Below are 21,272 nucleotides of genomic sequence, written 5' to 3'. Positions count from 1 at the left end.
CTATAATGTATATTACTGCAACTGTCACATCATTCATAACTATATTTCTGTGTCTGTGTCTTGTGAGCATCCTGAGGGTGGGGACTATTCTTATTCACTTCTATCTCCCCAGTGCCTAGCACATAGCAGGTATTCAATAACCCATAAGTAACCATATCCATGTACAAAGTATTAATGGTTACAAGTTAGCGTCAAGGAAAACTGCAGAAAATGTCCTTGAACTGGGCCTAGAAGAATAAGCAGAAGGCTGCTCAGCTGAAATAGAGAAAGGGCACACCAGGTGGAGTGAACAGCATGTAGAAAAAACCCAGAAGAGGGAAAGGATGTTGTTCTGAGGAACCGACACAGAAGCCAGTGTGGCTATGGGTGATGGGAAGGAGTGGCCAGTGAGGCTGGAAAGGTAGGGGAAGCCAGGTATAAGGCTGCAAATGGCTTTTCATGCCAAGCCAAGGGGGGGACTTCATCCTGAGGGCAGAGAGGAGCCACCCACTAAGTAGGGAAGTAACACGATTAGAGCTGCATTTTAGAAGGATCTCTCTGGGGTAGGGTCATGGGTTCTCAAACTGCAGCTGCATTAAAATCACCGGGAGGGCTCATTAAGAGATTCTGGGTCCCCTCCCGTGAGTTTCTGGTTCAGAAGGTCTGGGGTGGGGCCTGAGAATATGAATTTGTCTCAAGTTCCCAGGTGATGCTGGTCTGAGGACCACACAGTGAGAACCACTGATGTAGAGGATGGGATGGAGAAGAGTGGGGAGCAGCGAGAAGAGTAAGGAAGCTGTTGAAACCCCCTAGGTGGGAGGTGACAGAGGCAGAGCAGGCAGGTACTCACATCTTACATCTGAGCGCTGGTGACTTTTCAGTGTCTTAATGGTGAGATTTCAGGCATGGTACTAAGCCAACGTGGGAAAGGGAGGCTGTTTCTGGGGAAAAGTCAGCCAGTTGGTCAGGATAGTCCCTACCCCTAAGCTGGGAGGACCAGATGCACACTTGACAACAACCTTCAGAAGGACAACAGAGACGCAGCGCCCAGAGTTGCCATTTAATGCCCGATTATCACAACATGAGGAGGTTTACACAGTGCTCATCGAGGCAGGACCCAGGCGAAACCAGGCCAGCGGTAAGTGACCCGTGTGGAGCCCTAGCACAGGACCCACTCGCCCTTGAGACATGTGCCACATACAAGGCTTCTTCACTTACCCAGGAGCCAGGAGGCTGGCCGGGCTTCTGGTCACTGAGGATCCTTTGGGAGAACAGGGTCCCAGGATGAGTTGGGGACCTCAGGACACAATGATGAGAACCAGAAAGCTGCTTGCAAACAACCCCAAAAGCTTTCCCTTCAAATGCACTAAGCCACACAGCGCTCGGATGAGGGGACACCCAAACTCTTTCACTAAAAACTCTAAACACTGTGCGGAACTGAAGCTGAGAACACTTGGGGAGAGAAAATAAAGTCAAAACCATCCTGGAGCCGCTTTTACGAGCTGCACCATCTCGCTCTTCTTCCTGCAGCCACGCTAGTCAGCCCACAGCATTGCCGTGGGGAGGGGACGCCGCTAAGGTGGAGCCAACACTTTTAGCGGGAAGGGACACAGGAGCACGTCCCTGGTGTCAAGCCATCTCTTTGAATCCCCAACTCTACTGAACAATTTAATGCTACCGGGTTCCCTGGAGCCCCCGGGGCCTTTCATGCCCCTGGGGACACAGGTGACTTGGGGGCTGCTGGTGGGGCTGGGAAATTTCCTGGCAGAAATAATGTACTTCAGAAAAAACTGGCTTTCCTTCTGCCCTGGTTTTAAAGTTTCCCTGGCCCCTAAAGGAAATACCACTCCAAATGCATTCTTAAAGCACTGGAACATGGGAGGTTCCAAGCGTCACTGGCAAGGAAGACGTAAGAGCTTCTTTCCCATCCTGAGCCTGAGGCTTGGCCTGGGCGGTTCAGCCCCTGGGCCAGGCAGGGTGTGGAGAGGACAGCACAGGAGGGGGCAGGGGCAGCTGCTCAGGATACAGGCCATGGGCCCAAGGGGCAGCCCCTCTGTCCAGCCCTATGGCTGGGCATTCAAAGAGCTTGAATTCTGGCCAGATTTCATCATTAAACTCATTCCCGGTGGATCCTGCAGGCCTCTCTTTTCTCTATTCCAGGAGAAAGTTCTAGACAATCCACGGCATGGAAGTCAAACATCTCTGTCCTCAGAGATGGTGCATGGCTAAACGGCAGCCCAGCGGAGACCTCAGAACAGCAAGGCCATCTTCAGTCCCACATGCCCCAAACCAGAGCCCATGCAGCTCCCCTCACCCCCGCCCAAAGGTCAAGGTGGTCCCTTGGCCCTTGGCCTCTTGAACTTCAAAACAGGCTTCTGATGAGACCCCTGTGAGTATCTGGGGAGGGGAGATTAACGGCATTTCTGTAAAGCATACAAAATTAGCCCTGTCTATAGAGCGGGGCATCTGTGACCTGCTGGCCATTCCAGAGAGGGCCCTAACTTGGGGGCCCAGGAAACGGAGCAAATGACAAGGCACCACTGTCCCAAGCTGGACATTAGCTCACATCAGACTCCACCCCCAAAGAAGCCCACCTCTCAAAATTCAGATGCCAGTTGGTGAGCTCAGGAGCTCTCTTACGAGGCCAATTTCATATTTTAAATCAACTTAATGCTACAAACTTACAAAAAAAAGTGCTGCCCAGCTGAGCCCCTGAGGAAACCTAGCTCCCTGAGGGTGGGCGGGGGCCTCTGAGACCACCACCCCTGGCTGCCTCTCTCCAGAAGGCACAGCCTTGGTTCAGCGCAGAGCACCCCCCATCCCAGGCTGGGTCAAAGGGGAGAGTTGTGTCCCCCTTGCCCAGCTGGGCTACAGGGACAGTGTGGGATGGTCAAGCCTCTGGGGGATGGGGTGAGGCCAGACCTTCTCAGGACCCCAAGCCTGAAGAGGTAACACGAGCCCATCTCCCCATTAGCTGGTCTGCAAGGAAGACTCGTCCCTGTCACCCCTTCAGCATTCCTGTGACAAAAGGAACCAACATGCCATCAAGCCCTGGTCACCTCTGTCCCTGGGGGGGGGTCTATGGGAGAGCTGGGAGGAACAGGAGGTCCTTAAAGAATCACCCTCCTTCAACAAACATGGCAAAAAAACGATCCTTCCAGGGAACGGGAGGACAATACTGGCAGCTACCAGGGCGGGAACTTTCTGGCAGTTTCTGGTTTTCATCCCACCCTTCTCTGGGGTGGAGCTGCCCGGGTCCTCAGCATCAAACAGCCCCATCCCAGAGGGAGGCAGAGCCGAGGACAGGTGCCTGCGGCAGCTGTTACAGCTGCTTCCACATTCCTGTCCGTGTTTCCACAGGGGCACTTCTCTGCTGACCCCCCGGAGGATGGTGTTTTACATTCTAAGGCAAGAGGTAAGGGGTTCCACAGGAAGAGGGTCTCCTTAACTGGCTGCTCCAGTTTCCTCAGGAGCCCAGGGCGCCCTGGAACCATCTCTGGGACAGAGGAGACCAGGAATCTGGGGCTGGAGTCTGCAAGCTGAGAGCAGGAGAGGCCACAGGGCCTGCAGCTGCAGCCGCGACAGAACCTTGGGGCCGAAGAGCAATCAGCATTTCAGCCGATGGCCGGCCCCTCCGAGACGCATCCCCCGCCACCAGCACAAATCAGGGAGTTGGCCCGGCCAGGCCTAGGCCTGCCCTTGGCCCGTGGACAGCGTTGGGCCTGTCAGAGGAGAAGTCTTACTAGAAACTAGAACAATCTCCCTGCTAAAACTCAGGGAAGACAAACAAACAAAACTCAACCTGAAATAAATACAAAGGTATTAAGTGCTTCTTGATAAATCGAGGGTCCTAATTACCCCTCAAAAAGCAGTGGCAGGACCTTTCCTTATACCTAGCCACCTCACCTGTGGCCCTTCACATGAGAGGTCAGAGGTCAGAAGACTGGCTAGGCCTTCCCAGGCCCAGCTTCCACTAGGAAGGTCAGGACCCGACGCCTGATACACTCCTCACCTGCGGCCTCCACACCGCCCCCCCGAGACACTTCGGCCAGCAGGGAGGCGGAAAAGGAGAGGAGGAGACCCCCAGATCCTGACGGCAGCACCTTGTGTCCAACGTCCCTGCACAGGCAGAGGACCTGTCAGTCTGTCTGGGAGGAGGTAGAGACAGGAGCAGGGCTGCAGGGGACAGGCAGGGCCACTCAATTAAGCAGCAGTTCCGAGAGGTCATAGGAGTCGAAGAGGTCACTGATGCCCTCACCACCGTCCAGGCCCCACAAGTAGTCATCCTGGTCCAAGGGTGGGGAGAAGCTGATCAGAGGGGAGCTGCCCGGTAGGGTCGGGGACAGGAACTGGTCCTCAGTCTGCTGCAGAAGAGGGTGTGGCAGCTCCAGCATGCTGTCAGTGGCCTCCAGGGGGACAAGGGATGGTGGTGGCGGTGGTGGGACCTGCTGGGGAGTCAGCGCTGGCGCTGGAGACAAATAGACAAGGGTTATGCTTGCCCTGGTGCCCAAAAGCCCTGGTCAGACCTCAGAGCACAAGAACAGCCTTCTGGTTCTCTGATGACGGTGCACCCTTCTCCTTTCTCCTACCCTGCCCCACTCCTAATGGCACAGGGTCACCCTCCCTTTCCCGGCATCAGCTCTAGCCACCGCCCTCATTCTCCCATCCTCTCTCCCCTCTCCTCTCACAGTGGGTGGGGTCTCCTGCTCTCAAAACCCACCCCCAGCTTCTACACTCAACCCAACTCCCTTTCACCAAGGCCCTTGCCCCTGAAATAATTTTTCTTCCTCCTGCACCGTCAATTTCTCTCACTCTACATCATTCCCACCAACACAGACACACTCTCATAACTCCTGTCTTTAGAGAGCACCCTCCCTGACCTCGTGACTCTCTCCAGTCACCAGCCCGTTTCACTGCTCCGTTTCATGGTGGAACTTCTCAAGAACCGCCTGTCATACTCCCTCCTTTCCCACGGCTGTTCACTTCTCCAACCCACTCCAACCTGGGGTCTGTCCCCACCATGCCACTGAGCCAGGGACCTCCATGTGGCTAAATCCAATGGTCAGTTCTCTGGCCTTCTCTTATTTGACCTTCCAGCAGAATCTGATTCAGTTGTTCCCATCCTTCTTGAAACATCTTCCTCCCTTGGTTTTGGACGCACCAGCTTCCCCTGGTTTTCTTCTTACCTCTTCGGCTACTTCTCCTTGGTCTCCTTTGCTGGATTCTCCTTCTCTTCCCAACTAAACCCTGAAGGCCCCAGGGCTCCACCCTCAGCTTCTTCTCTCCTCCAGCGGCTCTCCTCCTGCCCTGTGGCTTTAAATCCCTCTCTAAACCCTCTGCTCCCAAGCGGAGGCCTCTGGCATGGACCTCCTCCCCGAGCTCTGGGGCCCTGCAGGACTGCTCCTGTAACATCTCTACTCGGATGTCTAAGGTGCATCAGAACTCAGAACTCAGCGGGTCAAAACCAAGCTCCTGCTCTTCCCCTGAACCTGGGCCTCCCCTCGTCTTGCCCCATCACAATTAAGGAAACACCACTCACTCAGTTGCCTTGACCAAAAGGCCCAAGAATCACTGTAACCCTGACATGTCCCCTGCATCCACTCCAGCAGCAAGTTCAGTCGTCTCTACAACCAAACGAGTTCTCCAAGCTGCCCCTTTCTCTTTAGTTCCACTGCAGTGATCCTGGTCCGAGTCCTCTCCTCTCACTAGGCCCCTGCAGGAGGTGCCTCTTGCCCCTTGCAGTCTGTGCTTGGATTGAAAAATGGCCTAGAACAAAATCCAAGTTCCCACCAGGGCTGGGAAGGCCTGTGTGGCCTGGCCCTGCCTACCTTCCCACTCCTTCTCCCACGTTCCTCCCACAGCTCACATGCACCCTCTCCAGCCACGCTGGTCATCAGCTACGCTTCAGTACACCAAGCTTGTTTCCCCCTTGAGGTAAGACGGTGGTTTCCTACACAGGGATGCGGAACAGGGCACCAGAAATCCCCTGCCATATATCCCGATGCCCGCGTCTCACCATCTGAGTCATTCCCTAACCCCCAACCAAGCCTTGTTTGAAAATGCAATGTGCTGGTAGGCCAGACTACCTGGTCAACCCCTTACTAGCCACAAACTGTGGGCAAGTGACTTAATGTGTGCGAGCCTTGGGGTCCTCACCTCTAAAATGGGGACAATGATTACACCGCCCCACAGTGTTGCGAAGAGGATTAAATGGTAAGCGCAGGGAAAGAGCAGCTGATCTGCACGCCCTTGTCAATAATGAGAATGGCTCCCATTACCCAGGGCTTACGGGGGCCTGGCTCTGCTCTTAAGGACACTCACGTGGCAATGTTGTTAACCCTATTTACAGATGAGGAAACTGAGGCTGAAAGGAGTCAATTAAATGTATTTGAATGAAAAAAAATCGAATGTTCCTTTAGTGCGCTGCAGAGGTGTGCAGGTGTTATAGTAAGAGGCCTGGCTTGGGAGCACGGAGGAGGTGGGCTCCGACCCCAGCCCCACCGCTCACTGGCTGTAGGACCCGCTGCCTCAGTTTTAGAGACATGGGGACAGAGGCTGGGAGGGGTTAAAGCGACTCGCCTACAGTCACCAAGTCATAGGAGGTGAGGTGCAGACTGAAAACCAAGTCTCCAGTTCTAGCTCCTGCACCGGCGGCCACGTCTAGGTTCACTCAGAAGGTCGGGGCCTGGAGGGAGGTCAGAGACGACCCTTGTTCCCTTCCATTACAGATGAGGGAAACTGAGGCCCCAAAGGGTTAGCGATCCCCCGCTGATGTCAGCACTAGGGACAGAGCTGGGTCCCAAGACTGCAGTAGCCTCCTCGTTGGGCGTGACCCCTGCACTCACACCTCACGAAGACCCCACTTCAGGCCAGAACGCGGAGGGGGTGTGTGGGGGTGTGTACCCCATCCAGAAAACTTCCTCCTGCTCCCTTCAGCAGGGACAGCACTGAGACGCCACGTAGCCAGGGTGGAAAGGGGCAGCCATGGCATGACCCCTGGCACAGAGCCGGCTGTGTGGCCCCATCAGCAACTGCCCTGTATGGCTCTACTCCTCTCGGGCCTCACACTCTTAATCTGTACAACCAAGCTAAAACCTGGCCCTCGCTCACGCTGCAGGGTCCCCCACCTCCGCCCAAGGTCTTGGAGGACGATGGAAGTGAAAGTGGTTCTAACTTTGGAGAGCTGTACACATGTTGACAGTGGGGCGAGAAGGCAGAGCGCAGGAGGAGGGAGAATGGGGTGAGGCACAGGTCTGGACAGGGAGATAGGCATTGGGAGGTGCCCAGAGGGACAGATGGCTGGTGCAGGGAGAAGCCTCGGTCTCTGGACAGGGCCAGGACACAGGAGACATCACTAGAGAAGGGAGTCTGGGCTCTTGCCCAAGCTCTACCACCAACTTGCTGTGTGATCTTGGGGAAGTCATTGGCCTTCTCTGGGCCTCAGTTTATTCACGAGTAAAATGAAAGGTTGAGTTAGATTAGGGTCCAGCAAACTCCTGTAAAGGGCTGGATAGTTTTTTAGGCTTTGCAGGACACGTATGGTCTCTGCCACACAGTCACTTTCCTTTTTTCTTCCCCTACAACCCTTTAAAAACATGAAAACCATTCTTAGCTCAAGGATCACATACAAACAGGCCAGATGTGGCCTGCAGGCAATACTTTGTCAATCTATGAGTTAAAGAAATGGAATCCAACCTGTGTTCTGTGGACTCCCCCACCAAGGCTCCTCCATCAGACCAGTTCTAGCTCTGTGCCTGCTTAAACATGAGGTTTCTACTTAAGGGAATTCTACTGCTAAGAAAACAAAACGTGGGACACGGGCCTACAAGGCCTCAAAGGATCCTGCGAGCCTGACCTGATGTGTATCCCAGTAAAGGGCAAAAACCATTCTTGGGGAGAGGCCTTCCCAGGCTCCCATTTCTCCTCCTTCCGGACTCCCGCCCTCCCCAGGAAGCCCTCAGGGACCTCTCCCACCTCTTTGCTCCCTGGCAATGGCCTCACACTACTTCCTGCCGGGCACAGCCAGCTTTTAGCTGTACTGTCCACCCCGCAGCCAGGCGTGAGCCTCTCCAGCCAGGGCCCCTTCCTTGATTCGCTCTGTGCCTCGAGGAGAGAGCACTGGGCTAGGAGTGTGTGTACCGAGGTTCAAGACAGCTCTGTGCGCGCCCAGCTGGGAGACCTTGGGCAAGTCACACCACATCTCTGGCTCAGTTCATTTATCTCTAAACTGGGAATAACAGACCCTACTCCAGAGCTGCTGTCAGGAGTAACGTGAAGCGGGTGCAGCTGGTACAGTTGTGGTTCAAAAAACCTTAGCTATTATCTCCCAAAAAAGTATTGAGCTTTCCTCAAAAAACCTATAGTTTCCATTTCCTGTGGGCTTATGGGGTAGTTGTCATGGAGCTAGCAGGACTAGTGGCAGTGGCAGTGATGAGGGTAATAACAGCTGACAGTTGTTGCCAGGCACCCTCTAAGCGCTTCCCTATATTGACTCATTTCATTCTCACAGCAAGCCGTGAAGTAGATACTATTCGTTACTATGCTCAACTTACAGATGGGGAAATTGAGGCAAGGAGAGGTTAAGTAGCTTGTCCAAGGTCACACAGCTGGTAAGTGGAAGAGCTGGGGCTCAAACCCAGGCCCCCACTCTGCCCCAGGGCAGCAGCAGCCTGCAAGTGAGACGAGGAGGAATGGCATGTGCCTTATAGAGTGTAAAGGGTGATGCACACACGTGGGGGAGGACGGCACCCTCTGCTGCTGGGTAGAAGGTGGGTACCCCACAAACGTTGCCGTGCAAGAAGAAACTGAGGCTGGTTCCTCTCCCCACCTCCTGTCCCTCTGGACAGAGGGCCCTACCTGGGGATGCCGTGGGTTTCAGGGTCCCGGGGTCAGTGCTGCTGCTGGGCTGGATGGAGTCAGGGCTGGGGCTGCGGGTGGAGGTGGAGGGGAGGGGTTCCTTGGCAGGACTGTCTGGATCCTGCACTTCCTCGGGGCACAGGTAGACTTCGATGGGCCCCTGCGTGCTCTTCAGATATATCTGCAGGTTCTCCTGGAAGAGGAAGAGAAGCCAGGTCATGGCTCTGGGCAGCTGGATACTTACTTATGGGTGAATGTGTATGAACATGTGGCTCTTACCGTCCACAAGAGCAGGCTCAACTCCGGAGCTGGGCTCTGGGCTGGCCCCCTCTGGCCTGTGGACATCTGCTTTGTTGCCTGTCTGGCCCCAGGTCCCTTCTTTTGGGGACAGCACCTTGATTTTCCTCTGGGAAGTCACTCCTCCCCCCACTCTCAGGCCTGCAGTTGTGTGTGGGGGGGGGGGGGCAGCACCCTTCCCCAATTCCAGTGGGTGAGCCTGGGATGCAGGCGGGGAAAGTCAGAACGAGGTGACTAGTTCAGGGTGGCACATGGCTCAGGTCAGTCCAATCAGCATCAGGCTCAGGAGGTGTGGGAAATGGAAGCTCCCTCCCGCTGGGGTTGCTGAGCCGGTATCATAAAAGCTATCTTCGCCACCGCAAGGGGAGAGCCCCCCTGGGAATGGAGTCAGCAAAGAGGATGGCAGAGTGAGAGATGGAGAGCGTGAGGCGGACTTGAACTCACAGTTGGAGGCCCTGCATCTGGCCTTGTCTGCAATCGCCAAATCTTCCCCCTGCCGCCCCTCTCACTTAAGCCAGCTGGACTCGGCTTTCTGTTACTCATAACTGAGAGTCCTGATCCTTGGCCTTCGCAGCCCTGCCTCTTCCCTACCCCAGACCCGCAGCTCCAGCCACGACTGGCTACACACGCGCCATTCAGCCCGCATTCCGGTCTCCATGCCTGTGCTCATGCGGTACCCTCCACCCACCCCTACTTCACCTGGCAAAAGTCCTATTCATTCTTGAAGACCCAGTTTAAGTGTCACCACTTGTGGACTCTTCCTCCAACTGTCCTTTCTCTGACCCTAAAAACACATCTTCGGTCTATAAATGACAGCATCACTGCTTGCTAGGGTCTTTTTCCCACTAGGTCTTGAGCTCCTCCAAGGCAGGGTGGGGCCTCATTTATCTTAATGTTCTTTCATTAAACAAATTAATTCTCAAGCCCTTATTATGAGTCCAGTTCTGGGCTGGGGGTGCCACGTGAGTGGAACGTGCTTTTGTGGAGCTTACACACTAATAGACAAGGCAGAACATAATCCTGTAATCATCAATATACGCCCGCAAATGGAGGTTAAGTGCAGTGGGAAAGCACAGGAGGTTATGAAGTCTAGGGGTGATCAGGGAAGGCTTCCTTGAGGAAGCGATGTTTGAGTTGAGACCTGTAGGATGCATAGGAGGAAACCAGGCAGAGAAAAGGAAGAACATTTCCGCTGGAGGGAACAGCACGTGTGCAGGTCTTGTACTGGCGACAAGCTTAGTGTGGTGGGGAAACCGCAGGCAGATCAGTGTGGCTGAAGCAAAGACAGAACAGGGGCAGCACGCAAGAGGAGGCTGGTGAGGTCAGAGCACAGAGGGCCTCATGGGGAGTGTTAAGAATTTTGGTCTTCAGCCTAGGAGTACGGTTCACAAGAAAGGATTATTGTAAGTACTAACACCGCTGTGTGTGGGCACACGTGCATGGGTGCAGGAATGCGGGGGTTGGAGGGACACAGAAAGAAACCAGGAACAGAGATTTTCTCGAGCCGGAACCCGATGCCTGTTGTACTTTCCAGCTTCCGCCATTTCTGCCCCAGCTCGGAGACCATCAATCTTGCCATGAGCACCAGAACAGTCCCGGGAAGCTTGGGGCTGGGCAGTGCCAGGGACAGGGTCGGCAAAGCTGCCCAGGACCCCCATAACGCTGCTCTCCACCCAAAGTTTCCCCTCTCACCTCACTTCTGTCGGGCACCTCCAGTCTTGTCTGCGGAGGAGCCTTGACAGCGATCACTGTCTGCTCCTTAAAGTTGCCAACAGCACGGATGTCCTGGTAAGTCACATAGGCCAGTGTAGGGGCAGGAGAGTCAAGAGAAGTGACTGTCTGGTCAAAATTTGAACCCACAGCCTGCCAGCCAGGCATCTTGCCCACCTCTCCTAGGCCTCTGAGTATCTCCTTCTTACTCCTTACACAGATAGAAATAACCAAAAACTATAACCTGTTCTTTTAAAGTCATAAGCTACCTTGGATCCCTTTGGAAAGCAAATGGGGGAATAAATCATTAAAAAAAAATGCCGCATTATATCAGCTTTTTACATAAAAGCTTCATCTCTGAAACTAACTAGATCAGTAGCTCTGAGAAGGCAGGAGACATGTCTCATTTCTTCATATATCTCACAATGCCTAGCATCCTTCCAGAAATACAAGGGCAGATCCAAAAACCGATTAGATGGCGAAGCCATTTGGGGAAAATGTATGAAAAGCCTTAGCAAAGGCCACGCTCTTTGACCTTATTGTTTCGATCCTGGGGATCTGACCTAGGGAAGTAAGTGAGAAATTTAGGAAAATGTTCTATATACAAAGATATTCATCACACTGTTGCTTTACAAAAGAACAAGTCTAGAATCAATCTAAATGTTCATTCTAGGCCTTATCAATAAGCCAGAGTATAGTCTGAGTAGGACATTCTCAAACCATGTAAAAGACGAGTTTAAGCCATATGAAATTGCTATTTTTGTGAAAGATGGTCTAATATCAGCAATTTCATGTGGATCAGTCAAATATTAGGAAGGATGTGTTACAACATAAAAACTGTCTATGGTGACATGCTAAGTGGAGAAAGGCAAGATATAAAATCTTATGAATAGCGGGGCACGTGCTGTATTTAAATAACACACACCCTGTCTATAGTTAAGGAACAATGGCTGGGTTAAGGTGGCAGCTATTTCTTTCTTTTCTCCATTTTCCATATCTAAAGAAATGTACTTGTCTTAGTTTTATAATGAGAAAGTAACTTCAATAGACTCAAGAGGAAAAGCCCCTGAAGAAGGAAGAAACAGAAGCCAGAGCGAAAGGGTGACTTATCCCCGCATGGAGGTCTTGCATCATGTCTGCATGGAGAGGAGCATGCCGAAGGCCCCTGCTCCCTGACTCCTCCCCCTAACCAAAGAGGATATCTCTTGTTGGCCTTGTCCTCGGTCAGGTGCTTGAAGTTCAGAGAGCAGCTCTGGATGAGCTGGTCCAAGGCCTGCTCCATGCTCATCAGCTCCTTCAGCTCCTGCCCCAGCTGCTGCTGCTTCCCAGGCCGGGTGGGGTCTTCAAACATTCCCCTGCCTCTGAGAACAGAGCAGCCCGCCAGGGTCAGTCTCAGACCACATCTGGGGACCCCAACCCCAGGGTTGCTGTGCAAAACTGCACGGATGGTGCAGGCCACACTCCAGGATGAGCCCGTCCACATCGTCTACAATGGTGCCCCCTGGGTTGTGCAAATCAGTGGTCTTGCCAGGCTCCCAGGAAGCTGCCAGGGACTGGAACTTGAGGTTTAGGGGTTGGGCTAGAGAAGAGAAACAAGTCAGGCCTGACTCCACTTTTGGGGGGCTTTCAACTGTGTCCACCCTGTGTTCCAGGCTCCCCTAAGTGGCAGGGAGCTGGAGTGACCTCTGTCCTGACTCCTCTGCCTGGGTTCTCTCAGGGTTCATGCCAGGGGCTACAGGTCGCTCTTTCAGACCTTGTAGAAGTGACGGAAGGAGTCTTGAGCAGTTACGTCTCGGAGCTGGAAGGAGTCTGGGTTACTACAGCTCAGCTCGCAGGGGACTTTCCTAAGCTAGAAGAGGGCGAATCTTGGGATCCCTGACTCAAGCGGACCTGGTATGCTCTGAAGCCTTTACACAACCCAGAAATCCCTCTCCACCTTCCCCCTGCCATGTTCTATTACTCCCGCAGTGCACCTGCTCTTCCACCGCCTCTTAAATACATTGGCTCCGCCCCCAGACTGTAAGCCTATTGGATGTTGCTCTTGCTCAGATCCCAGCATGTGTGCCCATTGGCTGTTTCTCTCAGCCCTGCCCTTGACATTCACAGCCGCTGGATACTGCCCCCGGCTGTGCCCACAGCATGTGCACCCACCGGTGCCATCGGCCCCAGCCCAGGCACTCACACCCACTGGATGTTGTTCTTGGCCTTCTTGCGGATGAGCTGGATGCCCTCCAGCACGTTGGTGATGTCATAGATGCGCCGCTTCTGCACATCCAGCACCTCAGCAGCCCAGTTCAGGTCCAGGACACCATCCTCGGACTCACTCAGGAGATAAATGAACTTCTTGGTGAGAAGCCCCAGCGACGTGTCATACCGAGTCTTCTCGCCGGGGGATTTGGGGGCTGAGGAGAAAAGGGGCCCAGTAACTGCTCAGAGAGGGCCAGCCTGGGGAACCCCCTCCCTTGACCTGGACCCATGAAGTACCACCCTTCATATGAGCACCCACTTTCCAGTTTACAGAGCACTATGAGGCAGGGGTCATTCACCACCATTGTCCAAACAGGGAACCTGATACCTAGAGAGGAAAAGTGACTTGTTTAAGGCCTCACAGTCAGGGGCAGTGTCAGGACTAGAAAGCAAGCATCCTAACTCCTGGTTCAGAGCACCTTCCCACCACAGCTTGGGGCAACCATACCACCACCAACAACAACAACAGTAAATGTGTAGGTCACTGTTCTAAGCAGTATTTGTTGCATATACAACACATGTAATCCTTACAACACTGTGTAAAGCTGATGCACAACCATCCCCATTTTATAGATGAGAATACTGAGGCACAGACAGCTTAAGTAACTTGCTCAGCTCACTCAGCTAGAAAGTGGCAAAGCTGGGATTTAAATTCAGGCAGTCTGGCTCCAGAGTCTTCCTTCTTAACCATTGCCCTATCCTGCCAGTTATGTCAGGAATCTGGAATGAGAGAAGGGAGGGAAGGATGAGCTTGGTTGAGAGCATTTTTATAGGCTTGCTTTTTCTTTCCATGCGTAGCCCAGTGATGATCTGAGAGGAATCAGTCCTGGGACAACAAATGGGGAAGGTTCATGAAAAAGGTGAACCTTCTTAATGAGGTCAATGTCACAAGACCACTTCTCAGCTGCAGCGTCTTAAACCACAGGAGGACTTGTGCAATCAAGTGACTTGCAAGTCACATAGCAAGTTAGTGGCCAAACTAGTTCTGGAAACTGAGTTTTAGCGAGTCTCAGATTCCTTGGGAGAGGGACTTTAGAATCTCTTAACATATAGATGGCAAGCATTTGGCAAACAGACAATTTTGCCAAGCTCTGCACTCGTAGCAGACATTACTAATTGATCAGCACACTTAGGATCCTTCAATAAAAAGCTCTGGGCAGCCTCTATCAATCAACTGCATAGGAAACTTTCTTGTTTTTCCTGACCTAGCTGTATCTCGTTTTACAGATGAGACAACTAAGGGTCACAGAAGAGGAGTGACCGGTCAGGTCAGGGCAGAGCCTGAGGTAGTGTGGGTGGGATGAATTCCAACTTCACTTCTCTCTGCACCTCTGACTTAGCTCTCTGTCTGCATGTGGGAAAGACCTTCGTTAGCCCCTCCTCCTCTCTGAGCTGGATTCTCTCTTAGCAAAGCTCGGATTGAACTAAATAGAAAAACTTTTTAAAAATAGTAAGCTCCTCAATAACACGTCACTGGTTTAGATCACGGGAGTGGTGTGTGGTGTGAGAGAAGCAGTGTGGCACTGGGTTCTAGTCCTGACTCCACTTCTGGCAATGTGACCTCGGACAAGTCACTCCAGCTCTGTGGCTCAAGGGCCCCAGCAGAGAGGGGGACGATTCTGCCCACCTGGCCGGACCCAGGGAGAGCACGCACAGGAAACTGTTTTGTAAACCAGGAAGTGTGCTCCAACTATTACTCCTGGTGGCCTGGGCAGGGCTGTACCCTCTGCCCCCACTCCCTCCCCGTCTCCTGAGCCCGCCTTCAGATGCCCCATCAGGCCGCTTACTTTTGGGGCTGGGGAGGCCATCCACTCTAACGCTCTTCCCCTTGGGAGTCCGGAATTCAGGGACCGCAGGCCTGCCGATTCCCTCCAGGTCCAGCTTCCTTTTGGCCTTGGAGAGAGAGAGGCAGAGTTTGAGGATCGTTCCCCCTCAGCCTTTCCCTGTCCTGGGGCCAAAGCACTGAGGCTACCAGCAGCCATCTCCTGCCTCAGTTTACCACCAGTCCTGGTGAACTATCACTGTACCTGGTAAGGAAATATCAATGGCCTGAAAGCAAGCTTTCAGGGGAAGGAAGTCCTATTCTCCGAGGGGCACACAACGCTCCCGTCCTCTGAAGCCCGGGCGCTTGAGACCCGATCAAGGTTAGTCACTCAGGGCTCCTTAATTGCAGGCCCCAAGGTCACTTCTACATCTGCCTCCTCCCCCCCCACACACCCAGAGGATGATGTAGGGAGGAAGGAGTGGGTGGGGCCTAAACCACATCAGGCTGGGGAGAGGCCCCCCCGACAGAAGCAGCTGGGCCAGCCAGACTGTGTGCCCATCACTGCTCTACAGCTGGCCCTTATCTGGGTGGGGCTGGGCATCCGCCCAGGCCCAGGGGACTTCCTGGCTCCGTGCCACACCCCAGGGAGGTGCCGAGATCTGGAAGCAGTGCAAACATCCCCCCCCCACCCCCCGTTTGGGCTCAGCTCAAGGGCCCCAGGGCCTCCTGAATAGACCCCATTTGCCATTCTTTCTTTGCCGAGAGGGGTAGACAATGAATCCTTCCCCTGTGTCTTAAGGACTGGCAGCTGAGGTCCCCCTGCTCCCCCCTCCCTGTTCCCGCCAAGCTTGGGAAACACCTGCTGGGGAAATCAAACCACAGACCCATCTGTTCCTCTCCACCCCACTGCCACCCGGCCCCAATTAGGCCCAGAGGCCGTGCTGGCCCGGAAGGGGCCTCTCCTGGTTAGGGCTGGGCAGGGGCAGGGCTGGGGCACTGGGGCACAGGTCAGAGCCCGGGGCTTGACTCTCCCAGCTCCTTCACGGGCTCACTGTGTGACCTGGGGCAATGCTCCACATCTAGAAGCCTCAGTTTCCTCCTCTGTAAAATGGGGCAGCAAATACCTACCTCAGGGGCTGTTGTAAGGATTCAAGGAGATAACTTCCGTGAAGTGCTCAGCCTGTGGCTCAGCACACAGTAGGTGTTCAGGAAATGCAGAGTCCCTTCCAATCTCGGCCTCTTCGTTGACACACCCTTCTGGGGGTCACTGAGCCATTTCCTTCCTCTCCCCCTCCCCCACCACCCCAACCCTGCTTGGGATACAGACGCCTATTTTAACCTTTGGTGGTGAGGTCATGCTCGGCAGGGCTGAGACTTCTAACCGCTGCTAAGCACAGCTGGGCTGACAGGTGTGGGAGGTGGTGACAGTTCTTCCTGCTATCAGCTCCCCTCCCCCCACTCCTGCCTCCTCCAGGAAGTCTTCCTGGACTGATCTGAGGAGCCTTGGATATGACGCTCCGCTCCTCCACCCCTACCCAGAGCAGGACATGATCCGAACACCTCCCTGCTCATTCCTCTTGAAGTCTCTCTGGAATCTTCCTTTTATAACCTCCCAGCTGGAGAGATCCTAGATTCTAGGGAAAGTGACCTGCTCTGGCTCCATCTTGTCTCTAGAGAAAGGCCCAGTCATTTGCTGAGACCTTCCACATGCCCTGGGCCAAGCCCCAACACTCACTACCTCACTGAATCTTCCCAGGACCACTAATCCCCATTTGACAGCCAAAGTCACTGAGGCTCGGTGAGCTCCAAGGCCTTAAGCACTCCTGATGGAGGCTGTCCGTCCCAGCATCCTTCATCCATCCCTCAGAGGAAAGGCCAAGGGCAGGGAGAGGATGGGGAGTCAGGCTGAGTTCCACCAGAGGCAGAGGTGGGGCAGCCCAGAGTTGTCCCCAACCCCACCCGCCTCCCCCACCTGCGAGGAGCCAGCCCCTGCTGAGTTCACAGAACACACCAGGAAGAACCTCACTACCTGCAAAGCGGGGAGAAGGAGGGGAGGGCCTTGAACACAGGACCTGTGCTGAGCCTATCACGTGCTCATCAGTCCTGCAACAGCAGTATTGGTAATATCTCTTGGTAGAAGAGAAGTGGAGACTCAGAGAGGTTAAGCCACATGCCCAAGGTCACACAGACAAAGGACAGAGCCAGAGTTTGAACATAGGTCTGTCCGATTCCAAAGCCATAGACCAGGCTGCCTTGGCTCCATCCCACACACATTGCCCCAGAATTTGCTGGGATTTGAGCCAAGACCTGGCTATGTCCACCTGCCCCCATCACTTTACGCACACACTCCAGTCCCACCAGTCCCCTCCCTTCTCTTACTCTCCCTCACCCTCATCCTGCACGCCAAGGGTCCCTAAGCAGCAAAGTGTCCCCCACCCAAGGACATCTCCCTGACATCTTTGGGCACTGCCCAGAGAAAAGTCAGCCCATGGATGGGTCTAAGCCTGCAGGACAGAGGCGGCAGAGGACAAGCCTAGGGGGATGAGGAACGAGGAGAGGCGGAGCACAGGCCTCGGAGTCAGACCTGCCTGGGTTCCCATCTAGGCTGGGTGAGCTGGGAAGTCGGCTGACCTCTTGAGCCCCACCTGTGAAATGGGGATAATCTGCTCGACACCTCTGCTGAGGATTCAGTGAGACAGCAAAGCGCCCTGCTCACGCGGGGCAGCTGCTGTCACCAAAGCGCCAGGGGCCCCAGCAGGGGAGAGTTCAGAGTGGGGCTGAAAAGAGACGGGATGTGCCAAGAGCCAGGGCCAGCGTGGCTCTAACCTGGACCCTCCCAGGCAGCCCCTTTGGCTGTTTCCTAAAAGGCCTGCTTAGGATTCGAGCCCACCTGCCAACCCAGAGGAAGAAGAACAAAGCTCCTTCCACAGGCAGCCCCGGGAGTGGGAGGGCCAGAGACCACCAGACACAACTCCTTGCAGTCACCTAGGTGAGGGAAGCAGGGCTCGGGGGAGGGGAAGTGATGTGCCCAAGGTCACACGGGGGTGGAGCCAGGTCTCTCCTGAGCCCCAGTCCTAAGTTAGACAGTGGGGCAGGAGCAGGTGGCAGTCAGAGAGCCTCGCTGTCAGACCCCAACTCTGCCACAGGGAGCCTGGGAGTCACTGCCTCACCTCTCTGAGCTGTATGTCCTCATCTGACCCGCCTTGCAGGGTTGTTCATTAAAATGTTCACTTTCTTTCATGGTTCTCAGACGAAATTTGGAAAATAGAGACAAATGAAAAGGAAATAGAAAAGAGAAGGAGAATCGTGCAGAACCCCACCCTCTTCACAGGTTCCTCCAGGGATGAAAGAGAATGATGCAGTGTGCCTGGCGGGAGTAGGGACGCAAAAAGAGCATCCCAAGCCTGCGCCAGAGGGTGGCGGGAAGAGCGCTAGACAGGGAGCGAGGGAACCTGGGCTCTGGCCTTCATTCTGCTGTTGAACTTGGTTGCCATCCCTGGGCAGTGCCTGAGTTCCCTTTAAACAGCTCCCCAACAAATCCTGCTCACCCTGCACTTTGCAGCCTGGCCGCAAAGCAAGGGGCCACACCCAGGGTTGGGTCTGGAGCTGCTCCAGGTCACACCCTGGTAAAATGAGTAAGCAGGGTCCAAGGCCTGCCCACAGGGCTGGGGCCACGGGGCGTCTGGAGACGGACACGAGAGGGGGCTCTGGGCCTGCTCGGCCTTTAGGGTGGTCTGAGGCAAGGACACTCTCCTACTTCTTGGCTTGTGACTTGGACAAGTGACTTCACGTCTCTGCTCAGTTTCCTCATCTGTAAGATGCCTCATCCCAGGCTTCTTGACCGAGATAACGAATGAGAAGAGTGCCAAGCAGTGCCTGGCACACGAGAGGCGTTCAGTAAAAGAGAGCCATTCTTGCTGTGATCACTGAGCCCCTCTGGGAGGGAGGTACAGACAGATGCACTCAGGCTCCCCGGGGAGGGAAGCAGTTCAAAACCACAGCTGTTACTGAAACTCCGCCCGAGCGCCTGAAAGCAGCTGGCCAGAGGAGACTGGGCCTGCCTCTGAGCCCCTTCCCCGGGGCCACCCAGCTCCTAAGTCAGGCAGCACTGGGGAAAGTCAAGGCTGCAGAGAAGAGACTAATGATCAATGCCCTGTGGGTCATACACCTCCCTGTATGACCTTAGACAGGTCACAGGCCCTCTCTGAGCCTGTTTCCCCTGCAACATGGAGCTGCTAATGCCATCTACTTCACAGAGTATAAAACTGTTTTAGGCTGTAAACTGCTGAACACAAGACGTACTCAGTCCTGGTTATCCTTGGCTACTTGACCTGTAAAATGGGACTAGCACTCCTCTTAGCTGAAAATAACGGCAGGAAGGGACTCTGGGAAGGTTAAAGCCTTAAGCATGGGCAAAGCATGATTCCAGTGGCAGGAATGGGGGCTCTGCCTGCATCCAGAGATGGCTGGGGGCCTGTGCCTGCTGACTGCCACAGGCCTGACCAGATGCCTCTAGGGCAGTGGGGGTGGTTTATCCCTGTACCTGAACTTATTCATCACTCACAACTAAGCAAATCTACAACCCTCCCATCTCCCCGCCCTGGAGACTGCTTCCAAGACCCAGAACCTGGAGCTGGGAGTGACCTGAATTAGCTGTACAGCCACTCCATGCACACACACAGTTTCAAGAAAAGGAAACTGAAGCCCAGACTGGAGCCAAGACTCGTCCAAGGACACACAGTGAATTAGTGGCAGTCAGGACCAGAAATCAGGCTCCCCAGCCACCACCCCCACTCCCTCACAGCTTTTCCCACCCCACCCCCACCCTCTGGTTGTTTCGATTCTCATGGGCTCCAGCAATTCCACTCCCACAAAACACACCCTGTGCCTGGTGCCACCACACTTAGGGCCCTCCCTGGCAATGGGCCTGGGGGCTTAAGCAGGGAACAATCAATCTCAACAGGAACCCCAGGGGGCTGCCCTCCACTTGCACCTGCTACTGGCTGTCTGGGAGGGAAGACTGGGCCTGGGGGAGAACCTAGGGCACATAATTGGGAAGGAGTTGGCTGGATGGAGAGTTTGGAGTCTGTCCAAGCCAGACTGGACCTGAGAGACCTCGCCTCCATTTTAAAGTCCCCACGGAATCCCCAGGCCAAGCTCTCTGCCTGCACAATAGCAGGTGCCCAGTACTGGTTTCTGGGCCAAACAATGAATGAAGGAATGAATGACTGATGGCAAAGTTGGCTCTGTGGACTTCCCCAAAGTCACACAGTGCACTGGGGGTAGTGGGGTGGGTCTCCACGCTCCCAATCCAGTGCTCATTCCACTTCACTCCAGTGGATGAGATTATTTCATCCCAAGTCTGCAAAATGAAGTACTCAGATATTGGGGGCAATGGGTCGTTGGGGAAGCTGAAAACTCCCCTTGTCCCTCCCCAAACTCTACCTGCTTCACTCAACCAGGGTCCCAGGCGCCCCTCCCTCCTTTCCCACACCCGGAAAAGCATAGGGGGAAGCGATGGGGGTCCCCAGCATTACCGGCAGCCGGCCAGCCGGCACGCATCGTACAACTTGGCTCTCGGGTCCGTGTGGGGTGGCGTCGAGGCAGGTGCCCGGCGGCGCCGCAGGGGGAGGCACAGTCTGCGGGTACAGCGTGGTGTAGTAGGTGGTGGTGGCCGGGCAGAGCTGAGGGCTGCTGAGGCCGGGCGACCACAGCTCGGTGGGGCTCATCGCGGGCAGCCCCTTCGGGGGCGGCCCAGCCGCGGGAGCCAGGGCCCGGGGCCCTCGCAGCATGACGAGCGCAGCTCCCCCTCCCCAACCGGGCCTGGCGCGCCCACGGACACCTGCAGGCTCCCGAGCCCACGCCGGCTCACACGGCCCGCGGCATGGCGCGGAGGCCGGGGCAAGCCGCCAATGGACGTCTGCGGGGCAAGGCCGGACCCTCCCTCCTGGCCCGCGGCCGAGCCGAGCAGCGCTTGGAGATCGCCGCTTGGAGATCGCCCGGTGGCTGCGGCGGCGGCACGGCCAGGGGCTGCCCCGCCCCGAGGGCGGCCGCGACCCGGGACGGCCCCGCGCCCCCGGAAGGCCTCGGCACCTGGGGTCCGGCCCGCTCCGGGGAAGGGTCTCTGGGGTGGCCACCGGCTCGGTGGAGAAGCGATGCACTCGGACAGAGACGGGGACCGATTGCACGGACTCCCTCTCGCCTCCCTCTCTAGTTCCCGAGTCTTTCTCTGCCTATTTTTTTTCTTCTTTTTTTTTTTAGCGCCAAACTGCGTGCCGCGAAATTCGGATCTCCCGCGGAAAATGCCGCGCTCCGGTTGGCCGCTGCAACACGCACAGGCTCCACCCCCCGGAAAGGACCGGTCCCCAAGGCAGCGATTACAACGCGAGCTTCGCTGCTTAAAGGGGCCGCCACACCT

The 21,272-nt window shown here is 55.0% G+C and overlaps 1 protein-coding gene across 1 annotated transcript; it reads right to left on the bottom strand.

Moving 5' to 3' along the window:
• Positions 1 to 1,025: 1,025 nt before the first annotated feature.
• On the bottom strand, positions 1,026 to 20,982 carry E2F2 (E2F transcription factor 2). The gene is made up of 7 exons (XM_046663008.1): positions 20,392 to 20,982; positions 14,877 to 14,982; positions 13,025 to 13,244; positions 12,045 to 12,203; positions 10,825 to 10,939; positions 8,836 to 9,028; positions 1,026 to 4,447 (listed from the first exon to the last, which is right to left on the bottom strand). Exons 1-7 carry the CDS (start codon positions 20,644 to 20,646, stop codon positions 4,179 to 4,181), a joined length of 1,317 nt encoding a protein of 438 aa, XP_046518964.1. The 5' UTR covers positions 20,647 to 20,982; the 3' UTR covers positions 1,026 to 4,178.
• Positions 20,983 to 21,272: the final 290 nt, after the last annotated feature.

This window comes from Equus quagga, chromosome 5 (genome assembly GCF_021613505.1).
Source record: "Equus quagga isolate Etosha38 chromosome 5, UCLA_HA_Equagga_1.0, whole genome shotgun sequence".
Classification (NCBI taxonomy): domain Eukaryota; kingdom Metazoa; phylum Chordata; class Mammalia; order Perissodactyla; family Equidae; genus Equus; species Equus quagga.
The sequence above is the reverse complement of the archived record's forward strand: the minus strand, read 5'-3'. Positions and strand labels throughout refer to the sequence as shown.